Source organism: Pongo pygmaeus, chromosome 12 (assembly GCF_028885625.2).
Source record: "Pongo pygmaeus isolate AG05252 chromosome 12, NHGRI_mPonPyg2-v2.0_pri, whole genome shotgun sequence".
Classification (NCBI taxonomy): domain Eukaryota; kingdom Metazoa; phylum Chordata; class Mammalia; order Primates; family Hominidae; genus Pongo; species Pongo pygmaeus.
Window position 1 is genome coordinate 77165989 of NC_072385.2, and position 15653 is coordinate 77181641.

The 15653-nt window shown below is 35.3% G+C and overlaps 1 protein-coding gene across 6 annotated transcripts in view; it reads right to left on the bottom strand.

The window, feature by feature from the left end:
- Positions 1-3702: 3702 nt before the first annotated feature.
- CCDC85A (coiled-coil domain containing 85A) overlaps positions 3703-15653 on the bottom strand; it is a 196731-nt gene continuing 184780 nt past the window's right edge. For 2 of the 6 annotated variants that reach the window (XM_054473840.2, XM_054473837.2), the window contains 3 exons: positions 13946-14065; positions 10034-10132; positions 3703-5622 (listed from right to left, as the gene is read on the bottom strand). In XM_054473840.2, the coding sequence (XP_054329815.1) occupies positions 5533-5622; positions 10034-10132; positions 13946-14065 (309 nt within the window). In that variant the 3' untranslated portion in view covers positions 3703-5532. The remainder of the gene's footprint in view (positions 5623-10033; positions 10133-13945; positions 14066-15653) is intronic. The other 4 variants (XM_054473841.2, XM_054473838.2, XM_054473842.2 and 1 more) reach the window with 4 other exon arrangements.

Below are 15653 nucleotides of genomic sequence, written 5' to 3' on the forward strand. Positions count from 1 at the left end.
CGGACAAGCAACTAGATTGAGGACTAGCTAAAACAGAGGGGAGAGCAGAAGCAGCTTTGCAATCAGACATGCCCACCAGTCTACCATGTCAATTTATCATTGCCATGGCAACACCTGAGAGTTACCACCTGTTTCCATGGCAATGATCCAATGACCCAAAAGTTACTACCCCTTCCCTAGAAATTTCTGCATAAACCACCTCAATCTGCATGCAATTAAAAGTGGGTATAAATATGACTTCAAAACTGCCCTGAGCTGCCACTTTTTGCTTATGGGGTAGCCCTGTTCTGTAGAAGCAGTCAGGGAGCTGTAACACTGCCTCTTCCATAAAGCTGTTTTCTTCTACCTCTGGCTTGCCCTTGAATCACATATATATATGTTTCCTGAGTTACTTCACTTAGAATTATGGTCTCCAACTCCACCCAGGTTGCTGCAAATGCCATTATTTCATTCCTTTTTATGGCTAAGTAGTACTCCATGGTGTGTGTGTATACACAAAGGGGGGAAGGCAGAAGCAGCTTTCCAATCAGACATGCCCACCAGTCTGCCATGTCAATTTATCATTGCCATGGCAACACCTGAGAGTCACTGCCTCTTTCCAAGGCAATGACCCAATGACCCATGTATACACCATGTATACCCAATGACCCATGTATACACGCACACACCATGGAATACTACTTAGCCATAAAAAAGAATGAAATAATGGCATTTGCAGCAACCTGGATGGAGTTGGAGACCGTAATTCTAAGTGAAGTAACTCAGGAATGGAAAACCACTCTATGTTCTCACTTATAAGTGGGAGCTCATCTATGAGGAATGCGAAGGCATAAGAATGATATAATGGACTTTGGGGATTTGGGGAGAAAGTGGGAGAAGGGGATGAGGGATAAAAGATTACACATTGGGTACAGTGTACATTGCTTGGGTGATGGGTGCACCCAAATCTCAGAAATAACACCTATAGAACTTAGTCATGTAACTGAACACCACCTGTTCCGCAAAAGCTATTGAAATAATGAAATAAATAAATAAATAAATAAATAAATAAATAACTATAAATAAATAAAATAGGTCAATTAAAAATCAACTAGGAAATAAAAGGAGAGAAGGATGAAGAGAGAGTGAGAGAAAGCACTGTGGAAACTTACAAATGCAGACTCTATTTCCCTTCATTTTCAGACTTTAAAAAATCTTCTGCTGAATTCTAGCAAAATGAATCTATTTTTATTGTTCTCTTCCTGAGTCAAGGAGAGAGCAGTTATATGCAGGAGTCAAAATGCCTGGCTATTGTCAGTTACCCCAGGATACCACACAATGCATGTATCAAATTATTCCTTGTTCGGAGCACCCTTTAGGCATCTTCCTTTTTCAACAATACCCTTCATCATGTACTTTGAATTATCGATTCGTACTTCATTCAGATACTGTTTGTCTCCCTTCTTTCCAAAATTCATCATAACTGCTGGCCCATGGAGCACATTATTTCTTATGGTCTAGTGGGGTTATGGATTTATTTATCGAAATACTGTTTAAATCATTTTTAAGGTTTGAGGCAAGAAGAGGAAGCTGCAGCAGGTACTCATCCTGCCATTTTGAAATGAAAGTTTTTTCTTGTTTTCTCAGTGAGATGAAAAATAAATACAGAATTAAATAGTTGTAGGGATTTTGTAAAACCTACTGTTCCTACGTGAATATAAGACCAATGTCCTTTATTTCCCCTCCATTCACACAATCACCATCTGTGATTGGCCATGAAAGAGCCTGTGGTAGCCTGGATGATGTAAAAGGGACAGAACTTCATAGTATTTAACTGTGCAGCTAGAATTACTTTATCTAGTAGCGACAGACCCTTCAGCACTTATGTGATTTTTCTCTTCTATTCTAATAGTATAAATTGCAACAGACCACGGGGTCTGGGCTCCTTTGTCTTTGAGGACTTGCTATTATTCCTCATTCACTGTCAAGACCATTGAACTTTAAAATTAAGGCAGCAATAAAAACCTTACAACAACTCAGCAATATAGATGTTATCTCCATACAGCACGTGAGGAAACAGTCTCAGTGAAGTTAAATTGCTCAAACTCACAAAGCTAATTATAAAGTCAAATACTGAACTTGCTGGCCCAAATTCTGCCTCTCTAAAGTCAAATGCTATTTATTCAATGCTGCACTTAATAAAGCATACTTTAAGATAGCTCCAGCCCAATGTGATGACTCTTCTATAACTTCTACTGTATTCACTCTATAATTCCAACCAAAAAATATCTTCATGTTGAGAGGTTGAACAGTATGAAATTACTGTTTTAATAATCCAAAAGTGGTCAAATATTGGCAATTTCCTATGGTTCAACTTAATATACTGTCTGTAATTGTGTAACAGGGTGGATAATTTTTATTCTTTAGAAGGAAAAGAATTAAAAATGTATATTAGTATATGAATTCCTCATAGCAGTGCCTTGAGCTTTTTTGGGCATCTACCTTGATAAGCCAGCTTGAGGTAGGCAGATCCTTTCCAGGAATAGATTCCAACCAAGGTTTCTACTGGAGAAATCAGTTTGCCCCTGATGTACAGGTGGAATGAGGCAACAAGAAGCTTACTAAAGAATGTGAACTCTGGAAATTAGTGGAAATCATTTGGATACTGCTTACTCAGATCAAGAACCTGGATGTTTGAGGTAATCCTATCTCGATCTCAAGGATCAAAAAGCTCCAGCTAGCATCCCAGATACTACTCTTACATGTAATTCTTGAGAGTAGTCCGCACTATGAGTCAGGAACCAAAGCTGTGTTTACTCACATGGCAGTGATAGGCATTCATTAAATATTCATTGACCTAAGGAACAATCATCCCAATTAGACTGACGCTATTTTACTGGATATTACATAAGATGATCTGAATTTCCTACAGCGCCTTAAGCATGTGTTTGAAACTTGAAAGGCATTCATTTAAAAGCTCAGATTCTGGTTGTCAGTCTATCAGCTTCAAGGCTGGCAAAAATATTCTGCCAAGATAGATACATTAACCTTTGTCCCAGGGAAGATAAGATCATAAACTAATAAACTTGTCACACAAGTGAATGGTGCCACTCATTTTGATTGATAAAGGTATTAGGCAATAGCAAGATTCAGGCACTTAGTTGTCCATCTTCTCTGTCATTTAAAGTTGAGGCTAATACTAAGTGTAGAAGGCCTTATTCCACAATCTTATTAGTGACATCCAAGAAGTATGTGGTGTGTTTTCCTATTGATCTCTTAGTCACATGTATATATTATGCTTTTCTGAATAATGTATAAGTTTCTTAAAGAGGCCAAGTTTTCCATTTATTTGGTATTTCCTCTCCCAAATATTTCCTTCTGATGACTAATGTTTTAAAAATAAGTAGATAATAATTAAGTTTAATTTTAATCTATATAAGTTAAAAGACTAAGAGGATTTTATAACAGAAACATTTTAAAATATTTTTAAATATCATTTGAAAACTTTAATTCCATTATAATAGAGAATGGTGCAAGTTGAGGAATATCTGAATATTTAATCCCTCATTATGAGCATATTTTAAAACATGCTTTGGTTTATGTTTAAGATAATGAATCATCTGTATGACTATTATTACTACCATCACACAGGAGCATTAGGACATGATGACTATTACAAATGGACTCAATTTAGGAAAGACATTTTTAAGAAGACAAAAACACTGTGAGATTAAATAATTTATTACCATTGCTAAGATGAACACATATACTTAATACTCAATTTTATGCAGAACTTTAAAAAAATAGTTTTAATACAGTATCAAAATTTACACAAGTTTATTTTGTCAAAAGACCAGTGTCCCTTGTATTAGCTTCTGCAGGCTCTGCTGCAGGCACAAAAGCTTATTTTAAACGTCTTCGGAGTGTAGGAATACAACAACTTAAGGATGAAAGCTTTCATAGGAAAGAAGGTGTAAATATAGCAAGCAATTTTCTTTTATAGAGTAATAACATTTTAAAATATAACATTTAAAAGGGGAGCTTAAATTGTAACCCAATTATGATAATTAGAGAGATAATTCTATAGTAAATTAATTCATAAATATTTTCCAAAAATAGAGGGATGATTTTTCATCACAGTAACATTTTTGAAAGTATAACAAAATTCCTTCACAGTCTCCTACTAGTGACAATTAACTCATTATGTAATGAGCCCATCTAAAACAACAACAACAACAGAGAATATCTGCTATGAATCAAATCTCAGAAACTTAGAACCTATCCAAAAACTGGGAGTTGTTGCATTTCTACTTTTATAATCTTAAACTACCATAAAAACGTAGCATTCGGTCACAGGCCTCTTGCACATTCATACAAGAAACTATCATTGCATTTGGATTAACACAAAATACCTATCATAGCATTTCCAGTACACACATTCTAATATTATATATATGTATATGTATACCAAAAATAAGAAATAAACTAAGCAAAGCTAGCACACCTCTTTTTCAAACCTCAAGCAATCTGAACAAGAGCTTTTAGCCTCAATAATGAAGGACATGCGTCAGTTTCATAAAATGTTAGATAGCTGCAGTAGGCAAAGAAAGCTTTTTTCATAAATGCAGTGCAATATTTTAAAGTTTACATAAAGTTTATTAAATATACAGCATGTCTAGAAACTAAATTGTAGAAATTGACATCTCACAGCTCGAAACACTTAGAAAAATTATGTTTGCTTGTTTTTAATTGAAATTGTTAATATTAACACCAATGGATACACTGAATGAATATGAAGGTTGGTATGCCCCAAGATGTGTCTTTATGAGAAACTCATTAAGATGAAAAAAAAAGATATATTTATATTGATCAATTGAAGTAAATGGTACTCTCTGAGAAGCACTCTACAAAGTCTTGCTACCCTTCTAGCTGGTAGGGAGAATTTACATGGTATTTTTTAGCACCTCAGAAGTCAAAATAAAACTCCAGAAACTTAATCTTATCTTGCATCCAAATTAATTGTGCATCAGGAATTAGTAGTTTGTTTGTTGACTGAAGTATAAGAGGTAAATGCCCAACTCTCAAACTTGGGAAGCTGGAAAATACCTCTTCATATCTTCAATATGACATGGTAGAAAACTCCCACCATTATGTGTAATGAGTCATCTCTATTCAAAACACTGAGGCTCCACTGGACTCTTAAAACTATGCAGGTTTCCCAATTACAATATTATATCTGGGTAGTTAAAAACACTTAGTTCTAATGAAAACACTGGTACCAAAATGGTGATTTTCAAAGCTACTCTGTTTGAGATTTTCAAAGCTACCTTGTTTGAGATTGACTGTTGTGGACATTGAGGTGAGAGACACAGAATATCAGCTTGAGGGGAGAAGTTGTACTACAGGTTTTAGAGGGGAGATATGTGCAATGTACAATTACTCCATGTTATTCCATGAGTCCAGGTTTGTGGAAACACACTGTTTCCTTTTTCTTCTTCTTGTCTTCTATCACTTTTTGGCAGTAGTGGTCTGCTGTTTGAAAAAGAGCGCATCTCACATTGGTCCTTTGTACTGGTTTCCTGACAAATGTTGCCTAATTCCAGGACACGAACCTGCAGCATCTCCAAGTTTCCTCCACACAACCTTAAAAAAAAAAAAAAAAGAAGAAGGAGTGAGTATCTTACTTTTCCTCTTTCATGAGGAGATTTGCGTTTCTTAAGGGTAAATTAAGAGAGGAGTAAAGATGAAGTAAAGACAAGAGACAAAATATCCACATGAATGAGTTCAAATACAAAATAAAATGTGATGACAAGCTTCTTAAAACACAAGAACTACTTAGTAGTAGGGACTATTAAACCTTGTTAGTAACCAGGGTCAAAACTTTAAAATGATATATTAGCTTACTGTAGTTACATAAGTGGTCCCCAACTCTGACTGCACACTAAGCACTTGAGGAACTCTTAAACAGTAATCCCCCCCATCCTTGAAGATTCTGATTTCACTGGGAGAAGTGAGGCATGGACAACTGCATTTTTTAAAAAAAAGCTCTAAAAGTAATTCTAATGTGTAGCCAGAATTAAGAACACCTTGGCAATATCATCCTGGTTCCTATATTATATATCCATAACAAAGGATATCAGTGTTTAATGTGCTGAGGAAAATGAAGGAGCTTTTGTTATTGAGCTATTTAAGTCCTGAGGTGATAGTCTTAGGGCCACTAGTAAATTTCTCTGGCTTTTTCTACAGAGTGGGGTCATCAATTGTCATAAATCTTAGCTACCAAGCAATATGATCTCTTGGATTTCCAAAACAGAAAGCATCCAAATGTAGGCAGATGATAAGAATAAATTCAAGAATCACTGAAAGAGATACAATTACAATATGTTAGAAGCTGGGCCACATAGAGGGACAAAAGGTGCAATCAAGAATAATGTAAGCATAAATGTAAAACTACTGAATTCACCCATAATATATCAATACACTAACATTGATTGGAATACACACACATGCACATGCATGTATGTGCACATGCACAATAACAGGCATACCCTCCCAGACTATTTCTCGCTAAGGATTATGATCAGATTGATTGATTGCACAAAACTTTACAACACTCTTACATGAACACAAAACTAGTTTGTTCGTTAATTATTCATAAACTGTTTCTTTTGTTTGGTTTTGTTTTGCTTTTAAATAGAAGTGGATACTACAGGGAAACCCAATATCATTCATAGTAATACACAATATAGGGCTCTGTTTACCTTCGTTTCTAAACCAAAGAAACTGTTAATCTCAATGTCTCAGCATATACCAATACATGGCATAAATATCCCAGTGTACTCAAAAGGAGTTGAAGTTAGGGTTCTTAAATATCTGGAAAGGAATTATTAATATATAGCAATGGATGGCTCAAGCCATACACAAGAGAGTTAGGAAAGTCTCATTTCTTAATAAATTTACAAGACACAAACACTGAATCAAGGAGCCAAAGGATGCTATGGACTTTCCTTTTCTAGCCCTTAAATACAATTACATCTATCCAGAATGCTTTGAATGTGTGGTTTAAAAGCAGAGGGTAGACTTAAGGACCTTACAAGGATAACAGACACCAGCACTAGATGGTTACAACTCAAAAGTGCAACTCCTCTTCAATTATTGAAATGTAGAACACAATGAGCTTAACCCAGATATAACTATGTGGTGAAAGGAAACTCTTAAAGAAGGCAGAACTTTGAAATAAACCAACAATACTAAGGTTGACACAGGAGTAGTGACTTATTAACTAAAAAGGCATAACAAGTGTGTGTTTGAGACTGTGACTGAGATGACCAATCAGGTATTTTGACTGTCCTGAGGGAATTTACAAGAGCCAAACAGACAAACCTAAAATAAAACAACTACTACAAAAAGGCAGATTTACTATTTCTTAGGGGGCAGTATGTTTATTTCTGTAGCACAGTTTGGGAAGAGAATAGCTAACTACATACTAACCCACATGATGGTAATATAAATAATAATATTTTTGCTCTGTAGATGTCAACAACATCTAATCTCTAGGAGTAATATTAGAAATGACAGCAAAACTGCTATTGTCCCAAGTTATATCTGAGTCTTATAACCTATCTCATATTATGGGAAAACTTTATTTTTCTGTGACATTATTATAAAGGCATATAATTTCTCTACTAGAAGCCAAGCCTTCATAATCTTCGCTAGTTTCACAACTTATCTATGAAACTGCTTTATAATCTGCATTTTTCCTTATTCTGTGGCATTGACTATGTGTTTTTGATCATATAATTAATAATGGTGACAATAACACTTTTTAATTATTTCCAAATATATAAAATTGCTTAAGAATCAGATTTGGGTTTGTTTGCATTTTTTCCTCAAATTCTGGGGATCAAAGACAAAAGGAGACAGAAAACATACTCCTAGAGAACTTTTAAAGGTAAACAAGGCGGGCAAGCTTTTGGCTTTCTGAAAGTATCTTATATAGTAAAAAATAAAAATAATACTGTATGGTGCCTTTCAATTCATTTTTGAAAAAGCAGGCAAACAAAAAGATCAACATAAAACTAATCAAAATCCAATCCAGTAATGGGTCTCTATTGAGACTAAGATATGAATTTTCTAATGTCCAGAAATTGAAAGGAAGGAAAGGAAAGGAAAAGGGAAAGAAACAATCCTGGAATTTTTTACAGAAATTCTGGCATTAAGCACCGTGGAGATGGCCCCCTCTGTAAAATATGGTGCTTTTCACTTTTCGTTCCTCAGGAAAGGTCCTCAAAGGAAATCGTGGTGTACTTCTGACTTCACTATTCATTAGAAAATAGTTCGAGCAAGTAACTTAATTTCTGGATCTTAGTTTCTTCAAATATAGAATTAGAGTGTTCGGGTTCTTACCCAGGGGTTCATATCTGAATTGCCTGAGGTCTGATGGTAAACTCAGAGGTCCAAATTAGGAAGGAGGTCCACATACTATTCTTTGGACAAACACTGGAGAATGACCTCTATGGCCCCTTCTAGTTCAACAGTTCCTATTGTCTGAACTTTCTCTCTCATTCCATAATCAATAGATGAGAAGCAACAGGCATTCCTAGGTATGTGGCTCACTTTTTAAAATTTATCTGAGGGAAATATTCAAATTGAAAATCTTAAGCACAGGTTGAAAAGCTAAAGAAGGTGAATGGTCGTGCATTTAGGAAAGATGACATCTAGAACTAGATGTCCTTTTGAAAACAGACAACAGATATGCAGGAAAGAAAAACAAATAACTTAGGAAGGGTTGGAAGAGAAAAATCAGCCACAACACAGGCAAGCAAGAGACTACAAATCTCATTCCAGCACATAAAAAATGCCCAGGGTACTTATGTAACATTTACTGGATTCCAGAAACATCTCGAAGAGGTAGATGCGTAAGTGTCTGAGAATATCTGGTCCTAATAGATCTAAAGCTAAAGGGTATTTCTAAGCAATTTTCACATCCTGAGAGGATAGAGAAAAGAATATGAGGATAAAAGTATAATGTAAAGCCAATTAAAATCAGTGTTTAACATGACCAGTGCTTAACCATGATTTCTTGCATTTAACAATGGCTTCCCCTACAATAATCCATTTAGCTATTTAAAGCCTCACAATTTATATTATTGATTAAATGATACATCCCATGTATATTACTCAAAAAATTACAATTTAGTCAGGGATTAATAGTAAAAATCCAAGCCATATTAATGATTGCGTTGAATATGCATGATGAAAATAACACATCTTTTTTTTTTTTTTCACTGTGGTCTCTGACTTCATGGATAGATTTCTATTGTCTATTCTCTTTTTTTTTTTTCTGAGACAGGGTCTCATTCCGTTGCCCAGGCTGGAGTGGAGTGGTATGATCATAGCTCATTGCAGCCTCAAACTCCTGAGCTAAAGTAATTTTCCCTCTTCAGCCTCCCAAAGTGCTGGGATTATAGGTGTGTGCCACTGTGCCTGGCCTAACTATCTTTTAGGTTCTTATCTGTCTTTCTTATCTTACTATATTCTGAGTTCCGGTAAACAACTGAAAGCTAAAGATAATACTTCACATGACATGAAGCACACATATATGATATATGAAGAACTAAGCAAAATTACCTAGTAAGATGGCGATTTTTTCCAAGAATAGTTACAAGCAAATCTAAAGGTGGCTGTATTTTCTTTATCATAGGTTTTTAAACACTGATCTTTAACAAACTTCTTAGAAGTATAAAATAGAAACCCATTTATTTTATCAAAATTGGAAACATTTTAGACAGTAAATTTAGTATTTAGAAATGTTTGTAGAGTCTTCTGGAATACAGAATTGGCTGATCATCTCTAAATTGAATATTCTGTAACATGATTGTGTTAATAAAACTACAATAAAATATACTGAAAATAAAAACAAGGGAAATTGGTTTTATTTTCATATAAAAACATAAAGGCATTTGGTCAGCATTTTAAAAATATTCATAAAACAATAGCTAAGCTACGATGTGGCTTTCAACACAGAATACACAATAAAGCACATTAAACTTACATTGCACATTTCTCTGACTATAGCTTTTTCTGTCTCACTAAGGTCATGTTCATACTCTTTACCCTGTTGACGATCTATAGTTTCCTGAACATCCAAGACCTGGATTTGTTGAAAAAGAAAAGCAAATTTCACATGGAAAAAAGCTTGTTAGTTATGATAAAACCATCAAGGAGCTCCACTTTGTAAAACCTTTAGTTTTCTCCATGTGTGCATATCAGAGTGGATTAGTATATGGCAACATATTTTTTAAATAGCTGATTGTTCTGAAATCTATTTGGAATGATTCTATTTGATTTTCAAATGGCCATTAAAAGCAATCCATTGCATCACTAATAATCAATGGAATTCATTAGTGTCTAAAATAAGTATATGCATTTACTTTGGTCATTAAGATAACCTCACTGTGTCAACAATTTGGATATAGTCAATAACTCTTGCTCTACTGTAATGATGACCAATATAATTAACTATGTGCCAAATGGTCCAAATGATATGTAGACATGGCCTGCATAAAAGATGACTAAAAAAGATGATAGTGACAGGTGAAACTGGTCAAAACCCAGGAATATGCACGTAAGAACTACTGACCTCGCAGTTCTTGCCTGGACATGTTCCCAGTGCCTAAGAAAAGGCATGTGGAGGTGGCTCTTTGATAGTATCAAAGAGAAGCACTGGCTCCTTATAGTGAAAATATTTGAACAACATTTTAAATATTTTTCATGAAAGCAAAATGTCCTGGAATAAAATGCCTTTTAAACAATTTTAGAGGCCTATGTTTACACTTCTCTAAATTAGCCCTAAACAGGTTGAAAATAATATTCCTTTAAAAATGTCTAAAGTTTTATTGTGGGTACCTTTTTATACTACAAAAGGAGAAAATAACTTTGGCTTTCTGTGCTGTTTGTTGTTTTTATCTATATCAGTTTATAAATCAAAGTGTTGAAGTAATACAAAAAACTAATGCTCTTCCTAGAAGTTCCTATAGAATCCACACCAACTGCAACACTGCCAAGCTACTCGATTCTACTGTCATCGTGGTCAATGCTGATGGTCACATCTGCTACCTGTGAATTTACACCAATGGAGCCAAACTAAATGACTTAAGCATGAAGTGGGACCTTCAGGTCAAGTTCATAGACACTATCTGAATCTAACTAGAGTTCAATCCTGTAATAAATAATCTGATCACAAACTATGCTCATTAATTTGAAACTTCTAGCCATTATTATTATAAAAATGCCACTTCTGAGCCCTGATACTCATCTCAGATTACAGTTAATTTACCTTCTTTACATATTTAGAGAAAATCACTGACTGTGCTTGGTGAATATTCATAGAAAACATAAAGAGCTCCTTGAGCAAGCTCATTTACCTACAAATTTGATTTGTAATGCACCTCAGAGAAGTGTACTTCAAATCAGTTAATTTTTACTAAATGAAGTAAAGCTCCAATTAATAGTTATCATAAATTTTAAAACAAGAAAAATATAGTGTCATTACAAATGTACTAATTTCTTACAGTGATTTACATTTCCCCACAAACCATGACCATAGATTTTATAAAGCCTAGCGTTTTCTATAAAATCTATCAGAAAGTGAGAAACTAAGCCACTGTACTAATTATTCTTTTCAGAATAGACATATCTCATGATATAAATCAGCTCTAGATAGCTGGCTCTCAAAAACAAAACATGCCAAGTGGCCATAATTTCTTTTTCTTATAATGGAATCTTTTTAAGATGCATTTCCCAAAAATGATGTTTGTACATATTTCTGTGTCCTAACACAGTTAACTCATGGAAGTAAACACATTGGATATTCAAGGGCCCCCAGTTTTCTAATAAAGATGTTTCACTTGCTCAGTACCACTCATCTGCCAACCAAGGACACTTATCTGTATTGAATATAACATAACATCTCCCTCTCTTGAAATATATATATATATATATGATTTTTTTTTTGAGAAGGAGTCTCACATTGTCACCCAGGCTGGAGTGCAATGGCACAATCTGGGCTCACTGCAACCTCTGCCTCCCGGATTCAAGCAATTCTCCTGCCTCAGCCTCCCAAGTAGCTGGGATTACAGGTGCCTGCCGCCACGCCCAGCTGAATTTTTGTATTTTTAGTAGAGACAGGGTTTCACTATGTTGGCCAGGCTGGTCTCAAACTCCTGACCTCATGATCCGCCCACCTTGGCCTCCCAGAGATAAAATTTTGTATGAAAATTAGAACTAAATTCAGAGAAAATTGAGGAGCTCTTCCTTGCCCTCCCCTTCCTTTTAGGCCACACTAACAGCTGCATTGAGAAATCTGGAAAATATTTCAATGTGACCCACTATGCTGATCTGATTCAAATAGCAACTGCCATTTAATAAGGCAACAGGCTGAAACGGCTTTCGAACAGTTTGAATAGGAGGACAAGTTGCTGCTGTTGGAGTGTGTGCAGATGCTATAATACTACAAGACTGAAGCCAATCTCTGGTCCATTTTCCACTTTTAAAATGCTTTTCAGATAGCTAGTGCCTGATTCATGCTAAAGTTCATCCAAGTGCTGCCACAGAGAACAAGATACTCAACAGTCCATAAACCAACACTCACTAGAGGCAAAGCAGTGCCCCCTCATACTGGCTGTGCCTTCCCAGGAATTCCTCTCAGTTGCTCACTTTGTGAATTATCCCAACAAAGACAGAAAATGCCAAGTGCACCGTCAGTGGCCACTAGCATGGTTGTCCTACCTTCTCTCATCAATAATTAGTATATGTTTAGGAAAAGCAAATTCATTTTATATAAGCTGAAGCAAAATATCCTGAGGGAGCAAAATCTTCTGCTAAAACTTAATCATCTCAAAGTGAAATAAACATTTTGAAGTTCTCATCTATGTATTTGTTTTGTGCATGCCACAGAAAGTGTGGCCCACTCCAAAAGAGAAGTGCATCTTCAGGCTGATGATAAATCATTTTGAAATTGAAACAGTTTTAAGAAGAGCTGTGAAACTCACGTGGTAAAAGCAGATTGGAAGCACTCTACCTGTTTTATGGGTCAGAAAGGTTTGATCAAAGCTACATGTTAGAAATTATAGACGGATTTGTTACAGTGCTTCATACTTTGAAACTGATAAAATTTCAAGAAACCGTCTCAATTTGTAAGATGATTTTTATCGCCTGCATTAGTTTCTTCTCTGAGATAGATGAATATTTATATTGTTTATTTATTATTAATTGTAACTATAATCCTGATTTTTCATTAATTTTACTTATTGGAAAGCTCATTATTGGTAAAGAAAATAGATGACAAATTTTAGGCAATTTTTTGTGAAATCACTGCAAAATGTGAAGAAAGACACAAAAGTAAAGTAGCTTTATGTAGAACACCATATATCTATTTTCTACTATTCTATAACAGGGCATTAACTGGGGTTTGAGAACCCAATTTCTACTTAGAAGAGGAAAGAGTAGGTTTTTATTTATTTCAATATTTTATTTAAGTTGTATAATGTACTTCAATTGCATCAAGAAAGAATAATGTGGCAACCTTCCATATTCTGACCAACTATTAACTTTCTATATTTGAAGACATCCATGCTACAAACATTGCACATAAAATACCTATCACAGTTTTTTACAAATATGGATATACATGCACAGACTTCAACTACGATGCTGATAGATATGAATCACATTACTCAAAACAAAATGATAAAACTAGAGATTCAACCATAAATACTCAAACTCATTGTCAGTTTAGAACAATTAAAATCATACTTCAAAAATTAAGATTTAAAAAGTTACACCATAAGGAGTCAAAAAATAAAATATCTATGGTTCAAGCAAGACTGTGAGGACTACTAGACTACAGCGAACAAGCCACGACACAACTGAAGCTCTGGATAAATGGTTGCACATGATTGGTTACCTTAAGAGAATGTACCACAGGTTCAGGCTGCTGGGAAGGTGTGGCATGTCCACTGAAGCTAGCTGCAGAGTTGGGTGAACTGTTACTCCCATCAGCCCCTGATGACAACCTAAAAGAACCCTTAGTAGAAAATCAACAACTTTGTTATTAAAACAAAAGTCGTTTATAACTACAAAGATGTCATTCAATATTAAATTTCACTACCAAATGAGAATTAGCCATTTTGTTACTTTTTCTAACCTAGTCTACAATGCTATCAATCTGTTCATTGGAACACACTTGCTGCTTGACCAGCAAGAAAACATAATGAAGAGCCACTTCAATACATTGTCAGATGCCATCTCTGAAATGCCCCACCCCCAAGGAATGGCCCTTAAACACATTTCAAGAATGATTTTTGAAACTCAAAGATACTTAAGAGTAGGAAATTCATGAGTTACTCCATTGCTGAGTTAAACATGCTCACTCAGCAAGCCAAATGCCATATTCCATATGTCTCAGAATATGCAGACACATCACATTCTTGTGTTGGAGAAACTGTCTCTTACAAAACCCTTCTTTGAGGGAAAGACCTATAATAAAGCATTTTCAAAAAAGATTTATCCAAATTCAACGTTTTCTTTAAAAAGTGAAAATTGTCCTTTTCTGCTCTTTTTAAAGATGAAAAACAGAATAAACTACATATTTTTAGTTTAGTGGTTCTTCAACTTAATTGGTAAGAAACTAGAACCTGTACATGATTAATTTGACATGTGCGGGCCACATTCTTCTGTACAAGAACTGGAAATTTCCCGTAAGGATCTGTACTTTTTCTAAAGGGTGCTTGGGGGAAGACTAATGGATCAGCAAAGAAAAAGAGAGTATCAGTTATCGATTCTCCTAGAAAAAGCAGTCACATGGGAATTTTCCAAATCTATTTTTATGTAGATCATTACACTACTAGAGAACCTGAGATTTTAATTTCTGCCTACCAACCTATTTACAGAATTTTTCAAGTCTAATTGATTAGTAATTGCTCCATTCAAGTTGATTCTATCAATCTAATACCCCGAAGAGGAGTCACTGAAAGTGTATCATGAGAATTCATAAAGAGAGAAACAACGATAGTTTGGAATATTAACTTGCAGACTCTCTCCATCGTGCAGGCTGGAGTGCAGTGGCATGATCATTGTTCACTGCAGCCTTCAACTCCGGAGCTTAAGCAATCCTCCCACCTCAGCCTCCTGAGTATCTGGGACTACAGGCATGTGCCACTATGCCTAGTGACATTTTATCTTTTTCACAGAGACAGGGTCTTGCTATGTTGCCCAGGTTGGTCTTGAACTCCTGGCCTCAAGTGACCCTCCTGCCTCAGCCTCCCAAAGTGCTAGGATTACAGGCATGAGCAATGATGCTCAGCCAAGAGAATTTTTATGCTGTATATTTTAGAGATAAGAGGAGAAATCTGCACCCAGCTATTATAGGTATGGATTACATGTAAACCATGCTTTATAAGGAAAGTTTATTATTATTAACTTAAAGTTATTATTATTATTGCAGATTATTATTTTTGCAATTTGGAAGATTTTCTCCCTTTCTTTCTTGCTGTCATTTCTCCTATGTCCTCAAAGTCTCCCCCTGCCACCTCACTAGCCTACTGAGGCCACATTCTTTTCCCTGCTCAAAGAGTTCTACAATCCAGTCAGGTCCTGCACCCAGCCTCACTAGC